Genomic DNA, 14,792 nt, shown 5'->3' on the forward strand with positions numbered 1-14,792 from the left:
AGAACAACCAGGTTACACCCAAACTGCTCTCTCCCTTTTCAGAATCCCTTTGCCATCGACCTGGACTCCTTCCCGTCAACCTTTGCTCCCCATCATCCAAACCCTTCCATCCATAATGCCTTCCCCTCATCATAGAGATAAAAAAATGTAAAAGTTTGCATTCTTAAACTGCACACTTTTCCGAGGTAAATTTTCATACGATTTGACCCTCCTTTCCGCAAGTTCTTCAAGCATGACTCCATCGACGCAGGATGTTTAAACTGGGATTATTACATTGTAGACATATTTTTCTACCTCCAGGCTCATTCCCACCACGTGACCTTTCCTTCCCCTTTTGAATCCCGTCCTTCTAGAACGTCACCCACTCCGTCCCGTTCTCTCGGCGGCCCCGGAGAGCGATGGGGGCGGGCAGAGGGGAAGGCGACCTTCTGGCGCGCTTTCCGCGAGGGAGGGGGCGGGGCCGCGGTTATTTGGTCGGCCTGTGGCGCGCGACCGCTCTCTCTTTCTCTCCCTCGCGTGGCTTCGTTCCCCCTCCTTCTTCCCGGCTCCGACTCGTCTCGGCCTTCTGTGCCCAGCCATGCCCAACATCGTGCTCTTCAGCGGGAGTTCCCATCAGGACTTGTCCCAACGCGTGGCTGATCGCTTGGGGCTGGATCTGGGGAAGGTGGTGACGAAGAAGTTCAGCAACCAGGAGACCAGGTGAGCCTAAGGTCGATGGGTCGGCCTGCCTCTGCCTCCCTTGGATGTTATCTCCGCGGTTCTCAGTGCCGTCCCCCGATAGGAATTGCTCCTTTGCACTCAGGATGTGGAAATTGGGGCGGCAGATGAAAGAAGAGTGGGTATGAACCTGTTAAGTGAATAGTGCGGCCAGGACAAGGATTTCTGGAAAGCGCAGCCTGCTCCAATCGCCTGTAAGTCTCGTCCCGTTCCTGCGTGGACAGGTCTTGATGGTGGACAAGACTACCATTAGTGTTACTTGTGATCCTTCTAATTGGGGGGAGGAGACTGCTGAATAAATAATCAGGGAGAACTTTATGAAATAAACATTGCATGCGTCCCGAAGAACACTGCTCTGGATAATTTTGCTGGCATTTATTTTAAAAAAAAAAAGTTCCTACTAGAGGCCTCTTTAATCCTTTTGCTTCCTGTATACACCAGTATGTTTAGTCTGGAAGCTGCTACCTACGTTATACATCAACAGACCTGCTTAACCACAAATTATAGCCTCGGTACACTATCTGGAATATTATCACCTTTTCAGTAGTTTTGGACAACAGTACTTTTGTATTGCTGGTATAATCTTTTTTTTAAAATGATCATATTGATACACAAAATGTCTAGGTAATCATCCAAGTGAATTATGTGCAAATTAGTTCTGAATTTAAAAATACTCCACTTATTGTCATATAATATTTCCAAGATGTACTTTTAAGGCTGTGTTTTGGTCACAAGTTGCAACTAATAACTTACCAAAACTGCTCATACTAATGATCCCCTCTACTCACTTAGCTTACATACACTTTATTACTAGCTTTAAACTGTTTTTCTCTTCGTGGTGACAGTCTTGTTTATGAAAAGGACTGAATAATGTTTAAAAAACCCTGTTGGTTTCATCATTACCTAACTTTCTTGCTGCTTCTCAGCAAATGTTCTGTTTTCCACTGATCATGTGACTAGGAAAAGTTTAGTGGAGTCATCAAGCAAAATTACAAATAATGTGAAAGTTTTTCCTTCTCAACTAATTTCACTTGGAAAAATCCACTTACAAGATTAAAAAAACATGCGTTGAACAATATTTAAAAATAGTTTAAAATTCACTAGATTTGTTGTACATTGTTTCTAAGTATAGGGAGTGGAACTGTAGTTCTTTATTTTTAAATATATGTGCTTAACATTTCCTCCTTGAACTGTTCTAAATTTACTCGGGAACATTTATTTGCTCCATATCCCATTATGTTGCCATCTGTGATCTAGCTGTGACCTCAAAAATGCTGGGGGTGTTCATTAATAATTGCATAGACAAAGCTTATTACATATGTTCCTCCACAGTAAAAGCAATCAAGAACAGTAACAGTGGTTCTTCTGAATAGCATGATAGTTGTTGTGAAAGCAAGTAACAGAATAAATAAAGCTATTTAATTAAATTAACATGAATATAGTTAAATAGGCTTATTTTTCTTAAGTTTAATCTATATGGTTATTATATTATCAGTCACATTAAGTCAAGAATTGTTCATTTAATTTATTTTTCACTTTTTGATTAATAAAAGCACTTACTCTGTATTATATTCATTATGTTGTCTCATAGTCATGGAGTAATAGAACTGAAAGAGACAATGAGAGTCAACTAATCCGATGTCCTATTCAGTACAGGATCTATCAGGAATGTTGGACAAATGACCAGACTTCGTTGAAGAACTCTAGGAAAGAATTCACCATTTCAAGAGCTCAATCTGTTCCAAAGGCTGGCATTGTACAGTCAAAAAGCTCCTCTTTATATCGAGCATAAACGTAATTCCTTGCAGTTTTAATCTATGTTCTGCAAGAAAATAAGCTTATTCCTTCTTTTATGTGTCATATCTTAGGATACTTAAATGCTATTATTATACTTGGAAACTTGAAAGAATAGGTTAGGGATAGATCATCATGGAGAAAATCTATATGGTCACTAGGAATTGAAAATGGCTGATGCCAATAGCCAGTTATATTTCCCTGTGGTCTCTTTTATAAGCTAGGGATACCCATTACTATTATTATAAAGAAATATGAGGACACAGAATATTTTGTGGAAAATAAATCTTTAAGAAAAGAATTGGATTTGGCATTCATTCTTCAGGTAATTCTTGAAGAGCTGAAGTAGCACAAAACCCCAAGGTTTTGTCAATTCACTTTTAGTCCTGGCTTACCAATTCCTTTTTATCTATTCCACTATTGGCACTTTAATTTTTCTGCCTCCATATGAATATTTTACATAAAATGCTTCTCTATTTTTGAATTCTTGTTTATTCTTTTAACTTACACTGCAAATTCACTATGTTATGCTACATTAGTCTATGCTTGATCTATTTAATTGTGTTTTTTTATTTATGCTTAATTTGAATGCTAGTCAACTTTGACAGATCCAAAAAGCTAAGTAGAATTCAATCTAGTTAGTACTTGAGTTGGAGAATATCGGCGGCAGCAGAGTAAACCAGAAAGTCCCCCCACCTCTCCAAAAATACCCAACACCATCGTGGAAGAAGATAATAACAAATCACTCTTATAATGTTATCAAGAATTTTTTTTTCATGGTTTGTCTTTTTATCTTCATTTTTTCCCCATGTGTCTTCTAAATAAAATTATTTTAAGAGAATACAGTTGGATTCTGTATTCAACTTCTTAAGAAAGTATGGAATCATATTTTATCATTAGAGTAATTCTGCAAGATAGCCAATAATCACAATAGGAAATGGAAGTTCTATCTGGAGCTGATTTCCTATATCCAAGCTCATCTCACCATCCTTGAGTTAATTTCAGTTATTAAGTAATAGGAAATGAAGTGATACTGATACATTGCTGATGTTTTTTTCTTTTTGTTACTATCTATAATTAGATTTTTATCTAATTATTACTGTTTATACTGTTTATAAGTAAAGCAAGGTGGTGAAAATACATAATACACTTCTCTCTTACTTCACAACAACAGTCCTGTGAGGTGGACTGAACTGAGACAGGGTAAGCGGCCCAAAGTCACCATATGTCACTGAGAGTGTGTGCGTGCACTCACACACACACACTGGGAAATTGATGTCAGTCTTTACTACTACCTGGCACATGCAGCAATAGATACGCACTGTTTTATATTTGTGTTGTGCTCTGCATTTAATATTCTGTATAGTTACTGAAAAATGCCTACACTTTCTTAGCTTAGCTGTGGATAGAAAACATTTGTAACTTGATGTTTTATTTTGTTTTGCTGATGGGCAAATATTATTAGCCCATCTCAAGTTTTATTTCTAGCCTAGCCTTCTCTAAACTGGTCCCCTCTAAACATGTTAAAACTGTAGCTTCCATAATTCTCATATAACATGACTGATAGTTGACCAGATCGACTGAAGTCAATTCTGTGATCTATAGACTCTTCATGTTTGGAAGGCATGCAGTCTAGGGAAGATCTTGCTGACTGCATTTGTTCTGTTCTTATCAGAACATTATTACATGAGTAGCATTATTACACAGTTTTGCCCTGTGCATTATTAGAAGTGAACAATTAACCAATTGGCTTAGTATTAAAGAGTACTAATCCTCTTCCTGAAATTCAGGCTATTTCCACACACCTCCAAGGAAAATGTACATTGATAAGGCTTGTCCTGAGGGTCAACAAACTTTTGTTCTTTTGGACCAGTTGAAATGAATTCCAGAATCAATATTTAGTCAGCATATTCAATCTCTTACCAGTCTCCTCCAAAATTATTGTTTCTTGCTAATTGTTAGGTGTGTCTCTTTTAACAGGCTTGAAAAGCGGTAATATTACCTGACTAGTAAAAATTGTCTGTGCTTTTTTTGTAAAAAAAAAAAAAAAAAAAAGTGCTGGAACTCACACACATCATACAACCTGCCTTGCCTACCCTACAAGGTTTATCTTTGTAGTTGAAAAAAACCCCTTCAATTTTTAGTGTATCTAAAAGACTAGGATTTTGTTCAAGATAAGTTAATACTATTAATGTTGCCAAGCACTGTGTGGCTTTAAATTACAAGAAGGCATTTTTTAAATCTTTTGGGACATTTACCACTGGCATACCCATTTAGTTTAATGAGCGGAAATGTCAGCTTTCTATGTGGAATGAAATTGGCCCAATAAAACAAAATTTAGTTGCTTGTAAAAGATTGAATTATTTTTAAGAAGTTGTCAAACAAGGTGGAAAAATTTACGTTTGGAGTTTAATATGGATATTGACTTGAAACAAATTAAAGTTGAAACTTTGTTAGTGAACAGATTAATTTTAATTTACCTTTAAATTAAATCCAATTTAATAAATAGATCTGATGAAACCTCATACTGTAGGTCTACCTTTACATCTGACCAATACATCATTAATATATATTATTAATAATAATATCTCCAAATCACAAGACATTGGCTTTATTCTTATTCTTCCCCTCTGCAGTTTGAATATAAAATATAAAAGACTAAAAAGAGATTTTCGTAGGCATCCCAGCCTTGGAACTACCCAAGGAACTGAAACAGCAAAGTTTCGCTGTTGGGCAAGCTTCCACGCCAGCTGCCTTTCTTTCCTCTCGCTTTGCCTCTTTTTAACCTCACATCACACCTTCTGTAAGGGAGGGCAAAAAGTTCACTCACCCTCTCGTGAAAGATGGCCTCCATGTTTATGTGTCTCCCACCACCACTATCAGCTTCCACACCACATGGTCTGACCCAGCCAATCAAGCCACACTCTGGCTATGGTGCTCTGGCACCTCATGGCTCCTCCTAGAGCCAGACAGCGCTGGAGGGGACCCTGCTCTCACCATACCGCCAGCGGGGCATTTTCAAAAACAAATGAGGATAGGAAGGGAAACAATAGGAAAAGAATGCAACTCTGGAAAATCCGTCGAAAAAAGGTTTTACCATAAATGGTAAAACTCTTTACCTTTACATTTCCAACATTCATTTGAAATACTTTTATGCATTTTTGATAACTTGCTGGTGTTAAGTACCAACAGTACATCATCTTGTAAAAGTTTTCTTTTAGATTATAATTTAATGTAATTTTTAATCCTTTATTCCACATATTTTCCCATTCAAGCATTATATTGTACCCCAAATTCCTTGCCCGCTGAATCATACAATGTTTTACTTGTTCATTTTCCAGATTTAAATTCAATAATATTTTGTAAACTTTTGTAGGCTTTCCAATTCATTTTTAACAAAATTGAACCCATAATTCTTTTTAACTAACTTGAATCTTTCTTTCAGTTGCATATATGTAAACCAATGGCAGACATGACCTTCTGATTCTAGCTCCTCCTTAGATTTGAGAGTAGGCTCACCCAGGTTGAAAGATATTTTACCATAGGTCCACCAATTTGGCCTCATCACCATCTCTTTTCTAAAAAAAAAGGCTTCTTGCGGGGAAACCCAAAGTGGCATCTTCGTAGAGAACCTTGTTTATATTTAATCCAAACTCAAAATAGCATGCCTGGTAAAATGATTATTAAAATCAACGTTTACTTTAACTTTGTCATACCACAGATAGCCATACCAACCAAACCTTAATTCATGGCCTTCTAGGTCCAGTAACCTCTTATTCTGAAGGTTTATCCACTCTTTTAGCCAAACCAAACAAGCATCAAAATATAGTTTCAAATCAGGTAAACCTAAACCTCTTCTTTCCTTAGCATCTTGTAATAATTTATATCTAATTCTTGGTTTTTCCCCCTGCTGTATAAACTTAGAGATATCCCTCTGCCATTGGTTTAAACAGAGTTGGTAATGTTTGAAACAGGCAGAGCAAGATTTCATTCTTGTGCACTAAGGTGGCTAACTGAAAGCCGTCTAGAATCTAGATGATGAAGATCAGCTGCCATCAGACCTAGCCATCTTGGCTAATGTTCAGGAAGTATTCCTGAATAAGAGCTGGAGGGTCTTTGGTTCTCCATTTCTGGTATGCACAAGCATTGTAAATCCTCTGGAAGTTAGTGATTTTCCCCTCAAAGAATAGAATAGATTTTTTTAATTAGCCAAGTGTGATTGGACACACAAAGAATTTGTTTCCGGTGCATAAGCTCTTAGTGTACATACAAGAAGTGATTTTGCATAGAACTACAATATTAATCTTTTATACTGCTTAGCCTTAATTATCTTTATGTTTTGAGATTGTAAAATATTCCCATTTTTAATGCATTGAGACACATCATGTATTTTGCATTTGATAATATAGCTATATTCTCCCTTTCCAAAAGATTTATTTCTGCATGCAGTCAGGCACTGGATGGTGATTCTTTGCCATTTGAACTCATTCAGTCTGCTTGCTTGCTTGCTTTGCTTGCTTGCTTGCTTGCTTGCTTGCTTGCTTGCTTGCTTGCTTGCTTACTTACTTACTTACTTACTTACTTACTTACTTACTTACTTACTTACTTACTTACTTAAAAAAGGAAACCTTGACAATGTAGTCAGCTTTTTTCACTCCCATATATGCCATAGGCAGGGAAAAATGAAACAGCCTCATAAATGGGTGGGAAAGGATTGTTAATATTGTACATCCCTTGTGAGCTGTTCATATAACATAGTTCATTGGAGAGGCATGAGATGGTATAGGGCTAACTACTACAGTGCTTAAGATTGATTGGCTGGGGGAAGTAATCCTGTGTTGTTGTTGTGTTTTGTTTAATGAAGGATACAACTCCATGATCCATTTACATATAGGCAGTGTATTTTAATTTGTATCCTTGACTGTATTTATTCCTCTGAGAATTTCACTGAAAGATGGGATATAAACAAACATCAAGAGTTTTTCTTTTGTGATACTCTGAATTAAGAGTTCATGTAGCAAAGTTGCCAAACAGGTAGCCTGACAAATGTTCTTAAAATATTAGCTTACAATTTCGTTTACAAAGCTTTCCAAAACAACTGTCTGTAATTTAGCATTGCTCTTGAACATAAAACAGATTTAGATAGTAGTAAAACCAAAATTAAAATGTTTTTATAATATAGGTCAATGGTGGTGAACCTATGGCACGGGTGCCAGAAGTGGCACTCAGAGCCCTCTCTGTGGGCACGTGCGCCGTCGCCCCAGTCCTAGGCCTTTAGCTGGGTTTTATAAAACCTTTTCACTTTAGGCCTCCGCAGCCGTGTACAAAACAAAAGGTTCAATCAATCAGTCAATTTCAACTTCTCGCGGGAAAAAAAAAGATCTTGCAAAGTTGGAATTGATTGATCTTTTTAGTCCCACCCAGTCTGCTGTTACCATCGCAACCACGCCCACCCAATGGGCCACACCTACCCAATGGGCCACACCCACCCAATGGGCCACACCCACCCGGCACCCGACGATGCATAAGTGGGTTTTGGGTTGCAGTTTGGGCACTTGGTCTCTAAAAGGTTCGCCATCACTGATATAGGTTATCTGAACTCATTTCAAAATAATTGAAGGCCTAGATTTGAGTTAGACTATTCTGTCACCCTTTTTTTTGCTCCTGAGAAAAGACATGGAAGCTTTAAAAATTGAAGACAAGTACTATGTTTGAGACCCCCACATGCAACAAAGCATATATGTTATAAGCCACCCAGAGTTGCCTCCAGTAGTGAGATGAGCAGCACATAAATATAATAACTAAACAGTAAAGCACTTTTTAACTTTGAGTTTGAAAGCTACGCATTAAATATGAGATCTGTCTATCCCAATTCAAAGTAGGGGAGATTCCATTCTGTCCCTATTTTTCCATTCCTCTTTACCAACAGGTTAATCAGTGTCCCAAAGGTGCTTTTACAAGAGGCAACTGGACTTTCTTGGGTTTTTTTTTAAACGTTTCACTTGTCATCCAAAAAGCTTCTTCAGCTCTGACTGGATGGTGGGGAATGGAAGGATTTATATTCCTTTTAGATAGCTGGTCATTTGTATTCTTTTAGACTAGAGAGTCATTGAGGCCACTTGGAGGTTTGTCTGTGTCCTCACGGTGACCTGAGTAGTACAAATGTGTGTGGAGCCTTCTTGGAACTGCTGAAAGAACTGTGTTGTGGAGCTGTGCTTTCTGCTGGATGTTTTCTGCTCTATGTCCCTTCATTGCTGAACACAGGCACAGGCTGCCGGGGATGAATCTGTGTTGTCAGTTCATACTCCCTCACCATTCAAAGGGTGTTCATCTCAAAGTGCATAGCTAAATGTCTATGGAGATTCTCAGTCATCCAGAAACTGATTTCCAGAAAAATTGCCGACTACAGGAACTTCAGTTTGAGATGCAGACAACACAGATTCTTCCCTGGCGGCCTGCGCCTGTGTCCTTCCATTCCTCACCATCCAGTCAGAGCTGAAGAAGCTTTTTGGATAAGAAGCAAAACAAAACTTGATGGGGGGGGAGAAACGCAGCAGCAGCAACAGAGATGCTGCGAGCTAGAGAGCTCTGATCTCTAAAGCTGAGTGGCCGGCTGAGAGGAGTAGACCAGACAGCGGAGCTGAGCCGACCGGAAAGCTAAACGGAGGCTTCACCAGAGCAGAGACAAGCCCTGAAAGAAAGAAGGGAGCTGGCAGAGAAAACAACAAGAGGCCGGAGTAGCGAACAACGAAAGTGAAGGTAACAATTAAGTTTGAGGTCCCAATAGGAAGGGAGAGAAGATCCTTAGTAAAGAATAAAAAGGAATTGGAGCTCAAAAACTTAAAAAAAAATAAAGGGAAGAAAAGGATAAATGAAACTAACATAATAGTAAGAAGGTTGAATAAATAACAAGGTAGAAAAATGAACACAAACAGGCAGAAAAAAGGTTAGGAAAAAAATAGGCACAATTACTTAGAACAGAGAAGAAAGAAACAAGGCTAATAGAAAAGCACATTCACCAACCAAAAAGGGATTTTCAAACAACAAACTCATGGAACAGGCAGCTGATACTATTGTGGTATGCAATACATGTTCCATGTATGTGCTTATGTCCAAAGAACACCCAAATTATACATGCATTAGATGTAAACTACTAGAGGAAAAAGTAAGAGATCTAGAGGCAACTCTAGCCAAACTCCAACATACGAAAAACATACGAAAGAAAGCTCTACCCAAACCGAACTAAATAATGAACAAATAACTCCCAGAGGAGTTACTACTGATAAACCTTGGAGGAAGACAAATGGAGGTATGTCACACATAGAAGGAAACACAATAATCAAAGAAAGAAGCAGCAGCCTCATTAAAACTGAGCAATCGATTGCTCCCCTAGATGGAAATATATTATAATAATAATAATAATAATAATAATAATAATAATAATAATAATAATAATAATAATAATAATAATAATAATAATAATAATAATAATATTGTTGGAAGGAATCTTGGAGGTCATCTAGTCCAACCCCCTGCTCAGGCAGGAAACCCTATACCCGTGGTGTCGAACCTATGGCACGCATGCCAAACTGGGCACGCAGAGCCCTTTCTGTCAGCACGCGGGCCGGAGGGACGCTCCTCCCCCTATCCACGTGCACCTGACTAGTGGGAATTGGAGAGGGCAGGAAAACCGAATTCAGCAGCGCTCGTGGGAACAGCCGCGAGAGCTGGGTGGGGAGAGGGGAACCAGTATAAAAGCAGGTTTTGGCGGGAGTGCAAGAGAGCAAGTGAGCGAGCAGACACCCTTTGGAAATGATGGTGGGCGTGAGTTTGGAGAAGACAAGTAGGACACGGCATCCATTTGCGCGCTTTGCAAAAGGCTAGCGGGGAAAGGAGGACACGTAAAGAATCCCTCCCCAGAAGCAACATCAAGATGGCCATGCCCACCCTGGCCACGCCTACCCACGCTGCCATGGCTACCATAGCTTCGCCCACTCAGTGGGCCACGCCCACTCAGTGGGCCACACCCATCCGGCACCCAGCGATGCATAAGTGGGTTTTGGGTTGCAGTTTGGGCACTCGGTCTCTAAAAGGTTCGCCATCATTGATCTATATTGTCATTTCTGAAGATTGCTTAAACTGGAGAGGGGAGGAGGAGGAGGGGAGGATAGTTAATTAGTAATAACAGTGTAATGCAAAAGTTAGGCTCTTATAAGTTTAATTAGACAACATGACCTGTGGAAACAGGAATGATCTTCCCCATTGGTATTTTGTTGTTGTTGTTTGTTTAGGAAAATGGTTTGGAGCGTTGGAAATGACAATCACCTGGCCGTGGCTGAAGCAGCCACAACTTTGCTAGATTTCCATACCATATGGTAATGAATCCTGAGTTTTGGACATATTCTGTAAATTAGACCATTTTTTGTATGTTGATTCAAAAATTGCACTGTTTCACCCAACTGAAACAATCAAATAGACACAAAGAGTTTCAGTAGTATATACTGTGTTTTCCCAAAAATAAGCCCTACCCCAAAAATAAGCTTGACTTTTTTTGGGGGGTGGGCCTTATATAAGCCCTACCCCCAAAATAAGCCCTACTTATTTGCTAAGACATGAGGTGGGGGAGGGGGGAGCTGTCCCATGTGCCCCATATCCCGCTTATTGTGCCGCAGGGTTCTGCTGCTGTGAGGCACATCCTGCTGCTGTTGCCGCTGCTGCGAGGCATGTCCTGCCGTTGTTGCTGCCGCCACTGCGAAGTGCATCCTGCCACCATTGCTGCCGTTGCGAGGTGTGTCCTGCCACCATTGCTGCCGCCATAAGGCGGCAACAGCCACAGGACGCGCCTTGTGGCTGCGGCAACAGTGGCGGGATGTGCCTTGCAACGGCAACAGTGGCTGGATCCGCCTTCTGGCGGCAGCAACAACAGCAGGACGCGCCTCACGGCAGCGGCTGCAACATAATGCCTCACAGCAACGGCAGCAAAAGCCTTGCAGCACGGTAAGCAGGTGTGAAGCACGTGGGGCAGCTCCTGGAAAAAAATAAAACAAACCCTGAAAATAAGACATAATGCCTCTTTTGGAGGCAAAAAAAAATATAAGACTGGGTCTTATTTTCAGGGAAACTCAGTAGATAGAAAAGAAGGAATGTCTTTAAACTTCCATATTCACTTAATTGTGGATGACTCATGTATTCTATGTTGTGCCACTTTATTGCATTTTAGGGCTACTTTGTACATTATAAAATAGTGTAGCATAAAATAGTGTAGCAATTGGAAAGTTGGATATGGGTAGGAATCTCAAGATCAAATTGATATACCATTACATTCCTCCATCTATAAAACAAGTATAGGTTCCTTTCTGAGTTGCATTTTTTTTCCTAAGCAGGGAGCCAAATGCCAAGGAAGGTACTGTCCCATGTGCATTTCAGATATAGTGCTGAGTTTTCAGGTGGCTAAATGTAAGTGTGTACTTGGCAGCAGGCATAAAAATGTATTTTCACTTTTACTGATGGGCTGGATTGAAATGACTCCATTGCTCTTGTTTCTTTCCTAGGTTCAGTTCTGTTACTTTTTGTGCAGTGAAGCTTCATACATGTTTTGAACTGTTGCTTCCATTATTTGTTATGGATATTTGTTATTTTTAAAAATGAATTCTACAACAAAAAAGTGACACCTCAAAAATCCTTTCTCCCTCATTTTGCTTGTTTGTTTTAAAAGGTGCAGAAGTTCAGGCTGAATGGTATTGACTGTCCAATCTACAGAACGGAATGACTTAAAAAAAAATTAAGCCATACTTGGATGTACTTCAACATAGCCAGTGAACAGTAGCAATTTTACACTGCTCTCAGGGTATTGGCTTGAGAGAAGACTCATATCAGTATGCCAATGAGATATCTATTTTCCTGCAGCTGTTTTTAAAAAGTGCATTTTAAAATTGTCTCCTTAAGGAAATATAGGACAAACCTTTTGTTCATTGGCATCCTTCAGTCTCGAGAGACTATGATATCGTGCTCTGGAAAGAGGTCCTAAGGCAGCATCTGGTGTGGCTAAAAAGGCCAATTTGAGAATGGCAGTCCCTTCCACACTGAGGGCAGATACAATCTGTCCCCTGTCCAGCCCCCAGGTTTCGCTGGTTTCGGGACTGTCTCTTTGCCTCAGCCTGCCGCACAAGTGTCTCTTCAAATTGGAGAAGGGCCTGCTGCGTCTTTAGCCTCCAGGCTGAACGATCAGAGGTCAAGGATTCCCAGCTGTTAATGTCCATTGCCAAGGCCTTTAGGTCCCTCTTGCAGATATTCTTATATCGCAGCTCAGGTCTCCCTCTGGGGCGCTTTCCTTGCATTAGTTCTCCATACAGGAGATCTTTCGGAATCCGACCATCAGCCATCCTCACGACATGCCCAAGCCAGCGTAGACGTCGCTGTTTCAATAGTGTATACATGCTAGAGATTCTAGCACATTCCAGGACTGCGCTATTTGGGATTTTGTCATGCCAGGTGATGCTAAGAATACGTCGGAGACAGCGCATATGAAAAGTGTTCAGCTTTCTCTTTTGCCGTGCGTGAAGAGTCCAAGACTCACTGCAGTACAAGAGTGTGCTCAAGACTCATGCTCTATAGACTTGGATCTTTATATAACCTTTTGTTATGTTTTTAATATTGTTACTGATTCCCACCCTTCCAAAAATGTCCCCAGAAGTCTGTGTGTTTCTCATCCTGATGATATTCAGAAAGTTGTTGAAAAATCTGACTATTTCCCTAGGGCAATGGTAGGCAACCTTGGCTCTTTTATGACTCGTGGACTTCAACTCCCAGAATTCCTGAGCCAGCATGCTGGCTCAGGAATTCTGGGAGTTGAAGTCCACGAGTCATAAAAGAGCCAAGGTTGCCTACCCCTGCCCTAGGGAATAAGGTGGATTGTGAGACCTTGTAGGACTTTTGTGTTATTCTCTTTTTTTTTTTTTTTTACTGTTTCCTGGTTTGAAAGTTGTAAACCAGATACAGTCTTGTGGACTTGGGTAGCCTCTAAACTGCATTAAAAAAAAAATATGAATCCCATGATGGAGCTAACCACGTGAATATATTAATGGAAATAAATAAGTCCATAAATGAATGGATGCCTATATCTGAAAAGAAATGCAAACAGGCTCAGCATGTAACCACTCCCTGCTTACTTTTATCTATTTCTGAAGAGGGCTAACTTGGAAATAAGTCAATTATGAATGCAAAATATTAATGGTCTATAAGATTAGGATGCTCAGTTGTCATCGCTGTCACAGCACATATTTTAATCTTTCTTTCAGTGTGGAGATTGGTGAAAGTGTTAGAGGAGAAGATGTGTACATTATCCAAAGTGGTTGTGGAGAAATAAATGACAACTTGATGGAGCTTCTTATCATGATCAATGCTTGCAAAATTGCATCATCTTCCCGTGTGACTGCAGTAATTCCATGTTTTCCTTATGCCAGGCAAGATAAGAAAGATAAGGTAAGTGAGGGGTGAGAATTCTCCATTAATCAGTTTAATAAGATTATGAAGATTATGAAATAGAGATAATTTATTTACAGGTAAACCATTTGTTCCATAACTGATTTGTTTGGTACAATATTTTGTGAAGTGCTCAGCTTCCCATTCGTCCGCTCTTGCCCCCTCAGGAGTTTTGGAAGGTAGGAAAGGGAGCCCACAATGTTGTCATTGCACAAAATGAGAACTATGATGATGTGTCAAAAAGCTAAAGTTTTTTAGGATTACGAGTCTACCTTTTGCTATTATATTATTTTAAATGGAAAAAGAGAGCATTTTATAAGATAATTATTGTTTTATATCTGTTTAGCTAAGTATAATTTTTATTTTTCTGTGGCAGGGAAGGGGCTAAAAGTGGTATACGAAGCTACAGAAGAATTGGGCTGTATTATCTTAAGAAGTTCCAAACCAGAAACAATAGTGAAAAAAGTTTCTGTTCTTAAACATTAAAAACAATTGTTAAAAGTTCTTAAATCTGGCTAGGATTGAGCACCCAGGCCACTGCAAAAGGTTTATTATACTAGTACCGGTACTTATAATTTTTTTCTATTTAATAATAATTTAATTAATAATTTAATTTATATACCGCCCTTCTCCCGTAGGACTCAGGGCGGTGCACAGCATATTAAAACAGACAAACAAAATACATCAAAGAACAAAAAAAAACCCCCATAAAACCAAATTAAAAGCCAAATATTCGAAGCTGTGTGTCAATTAAAATTTTCTTAAAATCATCCCTACCTAAAATCCTCCCTAGGTCAGGT

General features: G+C 39.4%; 1 protein-coding gene across 2 annotated transcripts in view; it reads left to right on the plus strand.

Annotated features, from left to right (window-relative positions):
• The first annotated feature begins 528 nt into the window (after positions 1-528).
• Positions 529-14,792, plus strand: part of PRPS2 (phosphoribosyl pyrophosphate synthetase 2) — a 34,385-nt gene continuing 20,121 nt past the window's right edge. Inside the window, exons 1-2 of one of the 2 annotated variants that reach the window (XM_015831572.1) lie at positions 529-699; positions 13,809-13,992. In XM_015831572.1, the coding sequence (XP_015687058.1) occupies positions 578-699; positions 13,809-13,992 (306 nt within the window). In that variant the 5' untranslated portion in view covers positions 529-577. Of the gene's footprint in view, positions 700-731; positions 912-13,808; positions 13,993-14,792 lie in introns of those variants that run through there. The other variant, XM_015831573.2, reaches the window with a different exon arrangement.

Source organism: Protobothrops mucrosquamatus, unplaced genomic scaffold (genome assembly GCF_001527695.2).
Source record: "Protobothrops mucrosquamatus isolate PMUCROS unplaced genomic scaffold, P.Mucros_1.0 scaffold_262, whole genome shotgun sequence".
In the NCBI taxonomy this organism is placed as follows: domain Eukaryota; kingdom Metazoa; phylum Chordata; class Lepidosauria; order Squamata; family Viperidae; genus Protobothrops; species Protobothrops mucrosquamatus.